This window comes from Uloborus diversus, chromosome 1 (assembly GCF_026930045.1).
Source record: "Uloborus diversus isolate 005 chromosome 1, Udiv.v.3.1, whole genome shotgun sequence".
Classification (NCBI taxonomy): domain Eukaryota; kingdom Metazoa; phylum Arthropoda; class Arachnida; order Araneae; family Uloboridae; genus Uloborus; species Uloborus diversus.
Genome location: NC_072731.1, coordinates 139289134 through 139302546, shown reverse-complemented (window position 1 = coordinate 139302546; position 13413 = coordinate 139289134). Strand labels below are relative to the sequence as shown.

Here is a 13413-nt window from a genome sequence, read left to right as displayed (position 1 = left end):
CCTGAACTGAGCCTTCCATGTCGCAGAAAACTAGATCTAAAATCGCGTCCTGTCGAGTACCCTGAGTTACAATTTGATCTAAGAAACAGTCACCAATTACTTTCAAAAAACTATGGTAAAAATTATTCCAATCAATTCCTGGAAAATTAAAATCTCCCATTATGATGACTGACCCCTTGCTAGAAATGTCACTAATAATACTAAACATCTGTTCGTCTTGACCCTGGCTTAAGTTGGGTGGCCTATAAATATTCCCCAAACGTAGTTTTTTGCCCTTAGGAAATAAAGGATGCTAATGGGTTACATTTTTGCACGGTAATCAGGAGGTCATTGTTTTAAGCTATTCAAATTTCAGGCTAATCTGAAAGTAAGGGAAAATTACTTTTTCAGTAGGTCTGTTGGAACTTGAAGTAGCTTAACGGAAAAGACTAAAAAGGAAGGGAGTAGATAGCTTTAAGAGGGCTGCTGATCTTCGCTAGGGACTAATAAATTGACTAAGACCTGTCTAGCTAGGTTCAAAGTTTGTTGCTGGTCATCTTTAAGTATTTGTATTATGTAAGTCCAATGGTAAAAATTGTGTTTGGTTCACTGTGCACTTGTAAATTCCTAAGTTTTATCTTAGTTTGTTGAAGTTTTTAGGAAATTAAGATCTTTAATGAGGCAATAGAATATAGAAATAGGAGCATTCTAATACTCTAAAACAGTAGTGCCCAACAAACAGCTTCAAAACTGATCCATATGGCTGTTGAGTTGAATGTCAGGAATCTAACACTATGTTCTAGAATTTCTAAACCTATTACTTTATATACATTTGAAAATGTGTAAATTAGTAAACAAGTTCATTTCAATTAGAAGATTTATTTACTACTGAATGCAGAGCTCCCAAATGGTCCGCTTTTCCCGCCAAAGTCCGTTTTTTAAGGTTAACCGCTTTTTAACATTTTGGTCTGATTAGTCCGCTTTTATATTGTTTTTACTTAAAAATCAGATTTTAAAAGTTTCCATTGTGTACAAAGATACTGTACACCCAAACACGCAACCGCGGCGCCTTATCCTGACTTTCCCGTATTATTTCGCTTCAGATTGACGTCATTACTCCTTCAACCTCTGCAGCATGGAAATCCATAAAAAAGAGGTTTGGGGGAGGAGTTATGATGTCGAATCGCGGAGCAGGGTGCTACCAATATTTCTCGGAATTGCAGCCTCACGTTTGCAATAACGAATGAACTTTCCGATCTCGGATCTCGATAACTCGAATATTCATCTCAAAGTTTTCATTGGATCCCAAGCTCTTGAGACTAGAGCCGCTATATAGACAGGCCGACGCATCAGCTTAAGTTAAGCCATTTTGGATCGGATTTTTCATTGTTGCACTGCTTGGGTTACCACAGCAAAGTTTCCGATTTCGCCAAATCGCAGAAAATAATAATTTATTTTATAAACAATTCACGTGCCGCTAATAATTGCTTACAGTGAACAATCACCAACGCAATAACTCGCCAGAAAAGACAACCACTCAAACACGCGCTCAGATCCAAAAAGGCTGATAAGCTGATGCGTCGGCTCGTATATATAGGGGCCTTACTTGAGACTGTTGCGTCGTGCGTTGACTGTAATAGTAACGCTGCTATGAACCACCTCTTTTGCAAATAAATTCGGAAGTAATCTCGTGGCGCCTGCGCCATTTTTTTTACAGGCACATATGTTCGTAAATTTTACGCCCTTAAAAAACTTGTAAAGTTCCTGAAAAATATTAAAGTTTTTTTCCCAAGTGCTTGAAAGCCTTGGAAAAGTGTGAAAAGTTTCTTTATTGCTTGATTCTTTTGAAAATCATTACAAGCAATCTATAGCATGCTTTAGATTGCTTGTAATTCTTTTAAAAATATTTCATCAGTGCAATTTTCTGAACATAGGTTCGATATGCAGTATCGCGAAAAATTGCTTTCGTGTTTGAGGTTTCAATCCTTTTGCATCTTGTAAATATTTTGATGTTTTTTACAATCGGAAGTTATTTTGACATGTGCTACCTTAGATTAGCTTATTTTTCGTTTAATTTCAATAATTAACGAAGGAATTAGTTTGGAAACCATGACAACATTGAACTTACTCAAACTTTGCGGAAAATTGCTTCTCGCGTTTGAAATTTCAATCCTTTTGCATCTTTTAAATATTTTGATTTTTTTAACAGTAGGAAGTTATTTTGACATATACTACTTTAGATTAGTTTTTTTTTCGTTTTATTTCAACAATTAACGAAGAAATTAGTTTGGAAACCATGACAACGTTAAACTTAATTTGACTTCGCAGAAAACTGCTCCTCGCGTTTGAAATTTCAATCCTTTTGCATCTTGTAAATATTTTGATGTTTTTGACAGCAGGCAGTTATTTTGACATATACTACTTTAGATTAGCTTATTTTTCGTTTAATTTCAATAATTAACGAAGGAATTAGTTTGAAAACCATGACAACATTGAACTTACTCGGACTTCGTGGAAAACTGCTTCTCGCGTTTGAAATTTCAATCCTTTTGCATGCATCTTGTAAATATTTTGATGTTTATGACAATGGGAAGTTATTTTGACATATACTACTTTAGATTAACTTATTTTTCACTTAATTTCAATAATTAACGAAGTAATTATTTTGGAAATTGTGTCAACATTGAACTTACTTGGGCTTCGTGGAAAATGGGTTTTAGTGTTTGAAATTTCAATCTTTTTGCATCATAAAAATATTAAAATATTTTGCCCAATCGAATGTTACTTTCCCAAATGCTACCTAAGATTAGCATGTTTTGTGTTGAATTTAGTAGAAAATAAATAAATTTATTTTATGGAAAGTATGCCAAAATTGAACTTGGTTCGTAAAAATTTGCTTATCTGAGCTTTCAATCGTTTTGCATCTAATAAATATTTCTATATTTTTGGCAATTTGAAGTTGTTTTAACATGCTGCATTAGATTAACTCGTTTTAATTTTTATTTAAATAACTAAAAAATTAATTTTTTTTTTAAATTCAAATTTCTAGTTTTGCAACCTGAGTTTTTTTAAATCTAAGTTGATCTGCTTCTCTTTGTGATTAAGCATTTCAGACATTTTTAGGAAAACTTTCAATACAGTAAATCTTTTATTAAAGTGTCTCTTTTATTTATATGTTAACATTAAATGAAATTGGCATGTAATATTTATAGTGCGAATTTAGGGTAATACCTTGAAAAACATTTTTTTACACTTGAAAAGTGCTTAAATTTTTTTTCTGCCTAAAGGGTATGAACCGTGTGATAAAGAGATTAAATTTAAAATTCAAATATAAAATAACTTTATTATAAACTCAGTTGTAGCTTTGCTGAAAATCAAAACAATATTTTTTAGGTTGCAGTGTGAGTCATGAGGAAGTGCAAATTTCTCAGCAAATATAGTTAGATGAAACTGATGAAGATGAGAGACTGGGGAAAACAACAAGAGAATAAAGTTTTTTTTTGTTTGGTGTATGATAACTCTATATTAAGAAGCATTAAAAGACAGAAAAGCATAAAAATAATTTTAAACTAAATAAAGATGAAGTGCAACTTTACCTATCCTTCAGTGAGACGTCAAAATGTATCATTATGCCTATTTAGTTCTAAAGAGGCTGCCTTAAGTGCTGAACTAAGTGCCCCTCCACCCCCCCAATGTTATGCACTTTTATCAATGGATAAAAAAAAATGATAAAAGATATAATATGGGTTATACTGGTGATAAAAGAATTGTATCTCTCGTGATTATAGTTAATTAACGAATTATCTTCACAAATTTAGCAGCTGGCAACTAATTTGCCTTTTGGTGCTTCATGGGTTTAACTATGAGTGGTCCTCCCAAGGTCCTATTTTTGATCCTAACTGGTTCTCTTTAGTCCCCTTTTTGATTGAAAATGGTCCTCTTTTACCCTTTTATGAAGCTAAAATGTGTTGGGAGCCCTGCTGAATGTTTTTTTATAAATATCTGATTTATTAAAGAACTAACTGAAGAATGATTTTACTTTTAAGAGCTAAAATACTGACAGGTTACATGGACAATTAGATGCACTGTTGACACTAAAAGGCAACTTTTAAAGCAAATTTATTGAAACTTAGGAATGACTCGTTCAACCTTCTTCCATTCTTTATCATTCTGCCATTTTATGAAAAATAAATAAAATATTCGACATTTAGGCATTGTTACATTGCATTCACTGTATTTTCACTTTGCTTAAATTTGCATAAAGAAGAGAACTAAGAATAGTTTATAGTTTTTGCAGTATGCACTGATGTTTTTTCAATCACAAACAAGTAGAGACGTACTGAGTACTCGGTAACTACTCGGTACTCGGCCAAATTCTGATCAGATACTCGGCCAATACCGAGTAGTTGCAAAAAATTGAATATTGTCCAAGACAGATACTAAAATTTATAAAAAAAGAGCAAACATTATATTCTGCAATCATTTACAATTAAAATTTATAAGTCAAATTTAAATTTTGAGAATAATGAAGTTTGTAATGCTTCAATGGAATAAATCTTTATTTTAATGTCCCCAAAGTTAATAAAACTTATTTATTAAAAATTACGCAAAAAATGTAAGTATAGAAAATATGTAATTTTTATATTAAAAATGGATTTTTGCTACAAACAAAAATTAGTTATAAAAATGTAAAATAACTTTGCTTAAAAAATAAAACAATCTTAAAAGTACAGTGCAGGAACTCTGCAGACACGTGTTTTGGCATTACAAGGAATTCCTTTTTCAATGCACAAAATGGGGGCTCGTAGATTTAAAGGCATCCGACAAAAGTCGTATTTTTTTGTTGAATGTCTTTACATTCTCTAGCTCAAATGTTATGCACTGAAAAAGACATTCCTTGTAACGGGGGGGGGGGGGGCAGAAACACGTGTCTGGAGTGTTCCTGCACATTTGTTTTATCTGCTTTTAAAAATTATTTATGTTTGGCAGATTAGAACTATAATTGGTTGGTATACAGTGAAACCCCTCCTAACGGACACCCCTCAAAGGCGGACACCCCTCTTATGCGGACAATTTTTAATTCCCCAGTTCCAATGCAAATAACATTATTAAACCCCTGTCCTGCGGACGCCTCTATATTGCAGAAAAAAAATTTGTCCTGTTAGTGTCCGCATTAGAGGGATTTTAGTGTAATTTGTTTTAATTCCAACTTGATTAATCATACCTGTTATTTATTTATTTTTAATTTAAAAAATTATTTTTTTGTAAAATTTTTTACACAAACAAATGTGTGTCGCTGGTTCTTCTTAAAACATAATTGGTACTTGGAACTTGGCCGAGTAGTGAAAGGCCGAGTACTCGGTAACTCGGTACTCGGCTACTCGGCCAAAGTGCTACTCGGTACGTCTCTACAAACAAGTGCTTTGATGAAGTAGTGGCATTCACGTTTTAGTTTTGCTTATTCACATTTTCAAAAATTGGCGATAACAAGTTGTGAAAATTTTTATTAAAAGTCATGGAATTTTTTCATCCTACTAGAGTATGTGGAATCTAGGCTTATAGACACTTATTTACATCTCATGCCCCCTAATTTTCTTTCGACGAAATGAATCCTTTGGAGATAATTGTAAACCCCTTTAGGCCCGCATGGGCCGCTGTATTGGAGTAAGAGAGGAGTTAAGGTTTTAATTTGGCCAATCAGCTGACTGGTCGGTAATCATTCTCAGTGTATTAAGTGATGGTCCACTGTTCATTATATTTGTTAATGATGTTAGTGAAAGGCATTTTGAGAGTATTACATTTATATTTCTGATGACGTCGAAGTTGTTAGGATTTTGACGATTTCCTAGGGAAATGAGATTGGGTTTTTAAAGTGAAATGGATATTCAGTGTGTAAGAATTTTAAGAGTAAATTTCATTTAGGGAGATCACAAGATTGCAGTTTTCGAGAGATTTGAGAAAGATGTTTACTTACATATGTGCATGCATGAATTTTGATACTTTTTATGCATATGGGTCATTCTCCAGAAAATAACTTGGAACACAAATATTTTTCAAATTCAAAACCTTTTTTTTTTTCATTCTTAAGTGTTACCTACTAGGAATAACTGTAAACAATGGCACATCTAAGTTCCATTTATTTTACTCACAAATAAAAAATGCCTTATTAACGGAAATTTAAAAAAAAAAAAAATGAAAAACTTTTAATCTTTAAAAATCGAGGCCAATTTAATACCAAAGTAGTAATTTTGTTAATTGTGCAAACAATGAGTTATTTTAATGATTAGTGGAAATCTAACATTAAGCTCTCTTAATTAAATTGCGGCTTAACTAGTAGTTATCCTTTTAGTTCAAATGTGTGTTAAAAATAGTATTTAATAAATTTAAGAATATACTGGCAATTTATGGTTTTGGTAGAATGCATATAAGATTGATATATTTCCCTTCCAATCATTTGTTTTCATCTCAGAAATAATGGCATTTATAAGGTCTGTCATGAGGGTGAGGAATTTTCCATTAATATGGGCCTAATGGATACATTTTTCACGGAATTTTTTTTTTTCATCGTTGATACAATCTGCACATGTTAAGCATATGAAAACATATTCACTTCTATTTCTACATTAACTTACATCCCTGAAATTCAAGTTCATGGAAATGAGAAGTCACAATAACCACACTTAGTTTTTAAAACAAAATCTATATATCCTCTTGTTTTTCGACAAAAATTTAGCTGCTACTTAATGGCTGAAAATTCCCTTGTATCATGGAAAATAAAATTTGATGCCATTACTGCCATGTATTAATGAGGAATCGCATTTTGTGATTAGGTAACGGAGATGATAATTTGTGTGACATGACTCCTTATCCTACTAAAACGAACTAAGACACAATATTAAAAAATTAAATATACTTAAACAATTAGTATTTGAGACACTTTTGAAAGAAATAATAAATAAATAAGTATATACTTTTAATTAAACAAGTTATTACAGGGTGGCGACGGATCAGGGAAAAGTCAGGGAACTTTATTAATCAGGGAAATATCAGGGAATTTTGAAAAAATAACAAAAAATCAGGGAAAATTGATTTTATGAAGAAAAAAAAATGGTTTTTTTTTTTTTTTTTTTTTTTTTTTTTTTTTTTTTTTTTTTTTTTTTTTTTGCTTTACAAAATTAAATACTCTAATTCCCTATGCATTTTCCGCCAATTATCTGTTCGAAAAAAGTAAAATTAATGAGGTGCGATTATACACTGCCCCATATTTGTGCATCTTTTTTCCTCAACGTCAAAGTATTGAATCTTACTTATTAACCACAGGATGAACTTATTAAGATTGCTTCTGTGTCTGTTAGGTTGGTTATTTTACCTAGCTTGAAATTTCCTTTTACGCTTTCAATGCTACGTAAAATTAACAACCATACAGGCAAAGAGGAAGGCTTCATTAATGCCTTAGCTCCGTTGCCTTAGTCCCACTGTCTCGAAGTAATTGGCGTACTGTAATCACGATTTCAAGAAGAAATCTTTGGTTTTTAAATTAATACTATAAAAGCTTAAAAGTTATTACTTCTTTGGGTTTTTAATTTAATTGCTAAAATAGAACTTTCAATTAAAAGAACTTTGTTTTTTGCCGTTATACTATTTGTTGTCACCGCAGATTATAAAGGTTTTCTTTTCTTCAACTTAAGTAATTTTTTAATTTTATAACCAAGTTGTATTCTTTTATATATTTTGATATTAACTAATTGCTATTTTTTTCTTGCATTCAAAGTTGTTTGTTACAAAAGCAATCTAAGATTTTTTTCGTTACATACTGAAATCATTTGAAATAGAGTTAACTTGTGAACTTAAGTAAATATTTTTATTTTTTGTTGTTAAAATGCTGTATTCATTCATTAAAACCTATATTTTAGATTAGAGAAAAGCTCCTTATGAATGGATGTCAAATGGTTTCATCTGTTTTGCATAAATATGTCAATTAGTTAGATAAGAATAACTACATTACTTCTATTCTTTCACTATTGTTATTCTTGCAACAATTATTATACTGTTTGAAAACTTAGTTCAAAATAATTTCAATTACTTTTTAGTTCTATCATAAATACACATATGTTTTTAAGAGTAATTTTAATAGTTTCTTAAATTTCTTATGCTAAGTGGTTTCTGAAAGTGAAGTTTTTTTTTTTTTTTTTAAATTTTCTATAATCTTTCCATGTATAAAAATTTAATATACTGTTTTGTTGGTTTTTCCTTCCTTCCGAAAAAATTGTCTTGTTTTTTTTTTTTTTAACCATTTTATTAAAAAAGTAGCATTTTTTTAAAATATATCTTTAGTTCAACAACTTTACTCAACTTAAAACGTTTAAAAGACTGCATTTAATACAAACATACAATGGATTTCAAGTAGAGCAAAGAAAGAAAACCATTATCATTGGTAACGTAAATCAGGGAAATTTGGTGAACTTAATCAGGGAAAAGTCAGGGAACTTTTTTTCACAGTTCCTGTCGCCACCCTGTATTAAGCAATATAAACAGCCACACAAGGTGTGTGACATGCCACAGAGGTGAGTATTCACATGTTGTGAACCAAATATATACTAAAATAAAAATTGTTATTAAAAAAATTGTTGGCAGGTTTAAGTAGATATACTTTTGATGAAATTAAAAAGCGTTGTTAAATGAATTGTTCCTTAAAGTTTTTATTGTAAAAGAAGTGTGACAGAAAAATTACACTTTTTGAAGAATGACCCATATATTTTTAGTACCAACTCTGAAAAAAATAATAATAATAATAATACAATTGTGAATGAATTGCAAAAAAGGTAAAAGTAAATTTAGAACGAAGTTTTTCAACGGCATTTATAGTAGAGAAGATTATTTTAGTTACACTATTCTTCAGTGTAATGTGTCATATTACTTTATTAAGAAGGTTTCTAAGGAGGGTTACTACGTTTGCTTGCGGTCTTTCAGATTTAGTATTCTCGACTTAAAAGGGTTCATGTGTAGTCTTGAGCAAAGATCAGACTACATTTTCCATGATCAGAATCTGAGGAGATGTGATCCAGTTGTTGAAATTTATTAAACAGGGTTCGTACGGGTCATGGAAATCCTAGAAAGTCATGGGAAAAAAATAAGCAAATTTCAGACCTGGAAAAGTCATGGAAAATTGAAATTTTCATTCCAAGTCATGGAAATTTATTCCAAGTCATGGAAAAATGTCCTGTACGAAGAGAAAGTAACAGGTATTGCACCATAAAAGTTACAAAACTGGGAAAATTAAACGATGTGAAAAACAAATCTGAATTTTGAAATCTCATTGCATCCATTTCTGTAGCAGTCGTTTGCCTTTTTTTTGCAATGTGATTTCATTGCTTGGACATCACTCATTTTGAATTTACCATATTTTTCAACACTTCTTATATTTTATATCTTGTAGTAGCGAAATTGCACGTTCTTTATTTTGCCACACCCCCTTTAAAAAACGCAATTCAATTGCATTCGATTTTGTTTCTATCACTCGTAAAAACTTTTAATATGGAATCTTGATCTTTTGAAGCAATTTATTGAAACTTAGTAATGACTCATTCAACCTTTGTCAAATTCATTTAATATTAAGCCTATTTGTAAAAAATAACTATTCGACATTTAAGCATCATTATATTCCATTTACTGTATTTTTTCTTTACTTAAATTTATATGATGAAGACAAATAAGAATAGTTTAGTTTTTTAGGAGTACACTGATATATTTTCAACCACAAGTAAGTGCTTCGATGAGGTAGTGGCATTCACATGGAAGTTTTGCTAATGCTCCTTTCCAAAAATTGGCAAGTTAGACATTAAAAAGTACTGTTCTCTTCATGTTTCAAGGTCATGAAAATTTTTATGAAGTCATGAAAAAGTCTAGGAAAAGTCATGGAATTTTTTCATCCGAATAGAGTATGAACCCTGATTAAAAGAGAATTTGATGTTCTTGTTTAGCGATGGGAGAGGGGGATTTTTTTTTTTTTTTTTCATTTATTTCCATTCAGGGAAAAGTTAAAAATTATGAGATTTCTAGCATTGATTCATGTACTTAGAAAATTATGTTCTAATGATTTTTTTATTTAAATATTTTTTTTTATATATATTCAGTACATTACATGAAAACATTAACTTGGATAATGCAAAAAATCTGTAAGAACTTTTATTGTCGCATTGAGGATAAATTACTACTTTTCTCACTACAACTATTAAATTTAGATGCAGGGCAGAATTATATTAATAATGTCAATTAGCGGAACTATTTTAGTTTAATCACGTCCATTTAATGTGTTACATATGAACACACTAATATATGTATAAATGTATGTAACATTTATACAACTAAACTAAAAAGGAACTTATAGTTAAAATTTTTTAATTTATTTCAAAATGATATGCAAATTATTGTCAGAAATTTGCAAAAATTGTGTTCTACCCAAAATTATTGGTTACATGATAATTAGGATCATATTTGGTGTTTCGAACTAGGGAAACTACTGGTAGTTACAAAATGGAAGGGCTATTTTTTTAAGTAAATATTTCATGTTTATATCTGTTAAGAAAAAAAAAGGGTTACATATCTTTCTTACAGTCGACTCATTCCTTGATCTCGGAAGTTTTCATTTGGTCCCAAAATAATTTGTCATCAATACAAAGTTATCTATATATCTCAAATGTACTTGTTTTAAGTCGAAGTTTTAGTAGAGCTTCATTTTCATTCAATGCATACAGGGTTCGTACAAGTCTTGGAAATCCTGGAAAGTCATGGGAAAAAAAATAAACAGTTTTTTTTCCAGACCTGGAAAAGTCATGGAAAATTAATATTTTTATTAAAAGTCATGGAAATGTATTTCCAATCTTGGAAAAATTTGTTGAGCAGTAAGAAATAAACCGTAGCTAAAAAAGCATTAAAAACCTTGAGTGATTTAAAAGTATTGGTTGTAAAATATATTAATACTGGAAAATTGAATGATCCCAAAAATAAATCCGATTTTGGAATCCTGTGGCATCCGCTTTTGTAACAGCCGCCCACCTTTTTTTGCAATGTGATTTTACTACTGGGACATTATCAATTTTGAATTCACCATTATTTTCAGCACTTCTCATATTTTATATTCTGTAGTGGTGGAATTACATGTTCTTGATTTTGCCTCGCCCACTCAAAAATAATTCAATCTCTAAAACAGTGGTGCTCAACATACGGCTTGCAAAACTGATTAGTGTGGCCAGCTGAAATATCTGGTTTCGATAAATGAATTTACTGAAAAAAAAAGGCTTTATTATAAAGAACGAAAATACTGTAAGTTACATGGATGGTTAGATGCATTGTTAACACCTAAGGAAATTATTTTTATAAAGTAAATTTATTATTCAAAACTTTTTGAAGACTCATTCAAATTTTGTCCCATCCATTACTATTCTTCCCTATTTATTAGACATTTAAGCATCAGTATATTGCATTCTGTATATTTTTACTTCACTTAAATTTATATGTTAAAGACGAATAAGAACAGCTTATAATTAGTTTCAATAGTGTGCACTGTTATTTTTTCAATCACAAGCACAAGTAAGTGCTTCGATGAGGTAGTGGCATCCACTTAAAAATTTGGCTAAATGCTTATTTCTGAAAATTGGAGAGTTTGACATTAAATAGTACTACTCTCTTCGTGTAACAAGGTATGAAAGTTTTTATGAAGCCATGGAAATTTTTTATTCGAATTGAGTATGAACCCTGTGCATAAAAATGCAGCCAAAATTAATTTTAAAAAAAAAGTTTTTTTCCCCCTTCAACTCATTGCTTTGCTTATCAGCTTGTGTGAGGGTGATAATTTATTTACCATAGTGCTCCTTAATGCACACAGTGTTGCTAGAATAACGTGAGAAGTAGCCGACTGGGCTTAATTTTGTCGAGGCTGAAGACATAAAATTTATTTTCTGGATGGTTCTAATAATCTGCTTTTGGGCCAAAAAAATTTCAGAAGTAATACGAATTGAAATCAAGAAACTAGAAAGTAGGGGTTTACAAACAAATTTAATGACCTTTTAAGATGCAATAAAAAATGTAAGCAATCAAATCCGATTATTTAAAGGTTTTAGCTGCTCCTGTGGGAGTTCGAGTTATTCAGAGTTGATTGTAGTTATTTTTTTATGTTTTCTTTATAAAAGAAAAACACATAACTATTTTAAAAACTTTTTTTTTAAATATATTCCTCCATTTTTTTTAAAATAAAACTGGAAAAACTTCTCTTTTTTTTTTCCACAGCCTCAAAATTTCGGTAAGTTTTGTGTCTCTAGGTAAGCTTAATTTTTTCACCGAGAGCAAAACCAGAAATGTTTTAGTTTTATGCTATTAATGCCCCAGGATAATCTTGAAATTAGAGAAAAAGTTAATACTTTTTTAATAGAGAGAGAGAGTTGTAGACAACTAAAATTGTTTGCCAGAGGCAATTGTTGAATTAGCTCTCGGTCTTCATTGGTGAATACAAATACAAATATAACATCATATAAATCCATTGTTAAACTAATTTTTATGTTACACATTTTTGTTTTTTCTGTGTTATTTGATGTTTACTGTTTTTCAACTTATTTGTTTTATTCTTATGGTCTGGAAATAGTCAAATATTTCCCCCTTTAGACAGATTTTGTTGTGGTTAAAATTTCACAACAGACTTAATTCTTACTGTCTTTTGTTCCAGGTATATTATTCTGTTAATGGACAAGAAGAAATGCCTGTAAGTTTAAAACATTTCCTGTATCAGTTTTCATCTTCTTAGCTACATTTTAAAACTATTAACTATTTCATATTAAAAACCTTTTTGTCATAGAAATAATTTTTAATCCATTTAAAGGAAAAACTTTCTTTCCAAAAATTTCATTTCACTATATGCTTTGTAAAAAAAATATTGTAATGAAAAACTATGAAACATTTGTTAAAATATAGCATCTGGTTACATAATTTCATATTACAAAATTATAAGTATTACATTATAAGTTACATTTAAGCGTACCCAAATTTGTTCTTAACCACTTGCACTGTAAAGATGTTCTTCAGCAGTCAAGTTCCTTTTTTTTTTTCATGAAATCGGCAAGGACATGCTGTACACTTTGGCAGGCAAATTAAAACTCGCTTTTTAATTCTAATACTTTTCATTGAAAAAAAATGGAAGTAGGACACTTAACACCTCACAGTGGGTTGCAGTCAATTATTTTGGCATTTGCAATGAATTTTTTGTATAGCCTGGAGCAAAGGAGAGTCACAGAGGGTACATGATTCAGATATTTCAATTTATCAAAATGAAAAATGTTGAGGAATTAAATTTTTGAATGGAAAACTGGACAAGTGGTCATTGTTTTAAGCTACTTAAATCGCAGGCTAACCTGGAAAATAAGAGGGGAAATAGTATTTTCGTAG

General features: G+C 30.5%; 1 protein-coding gene across 1 annotated transcript in view; it reads left to right on the top strand.

The window, feature by feature from the left end:
* The window catches only part of LOC129232473 (helicase domino-like), a 295627-nt gene that overhangs the window by 207513 nt on the left and 74701 nt on the right, over positions 1-13413 (top strand). The window contains exon 30 of the mRNA XM_054866621.1: positions 12698-12733. Coding sequence (XP_054722596.1) covers positions 12698-12733 — 36 coding nt within the window. The remainder of the gene's footprint in view (positions 1-12697; positions 12734-13413) is intronic.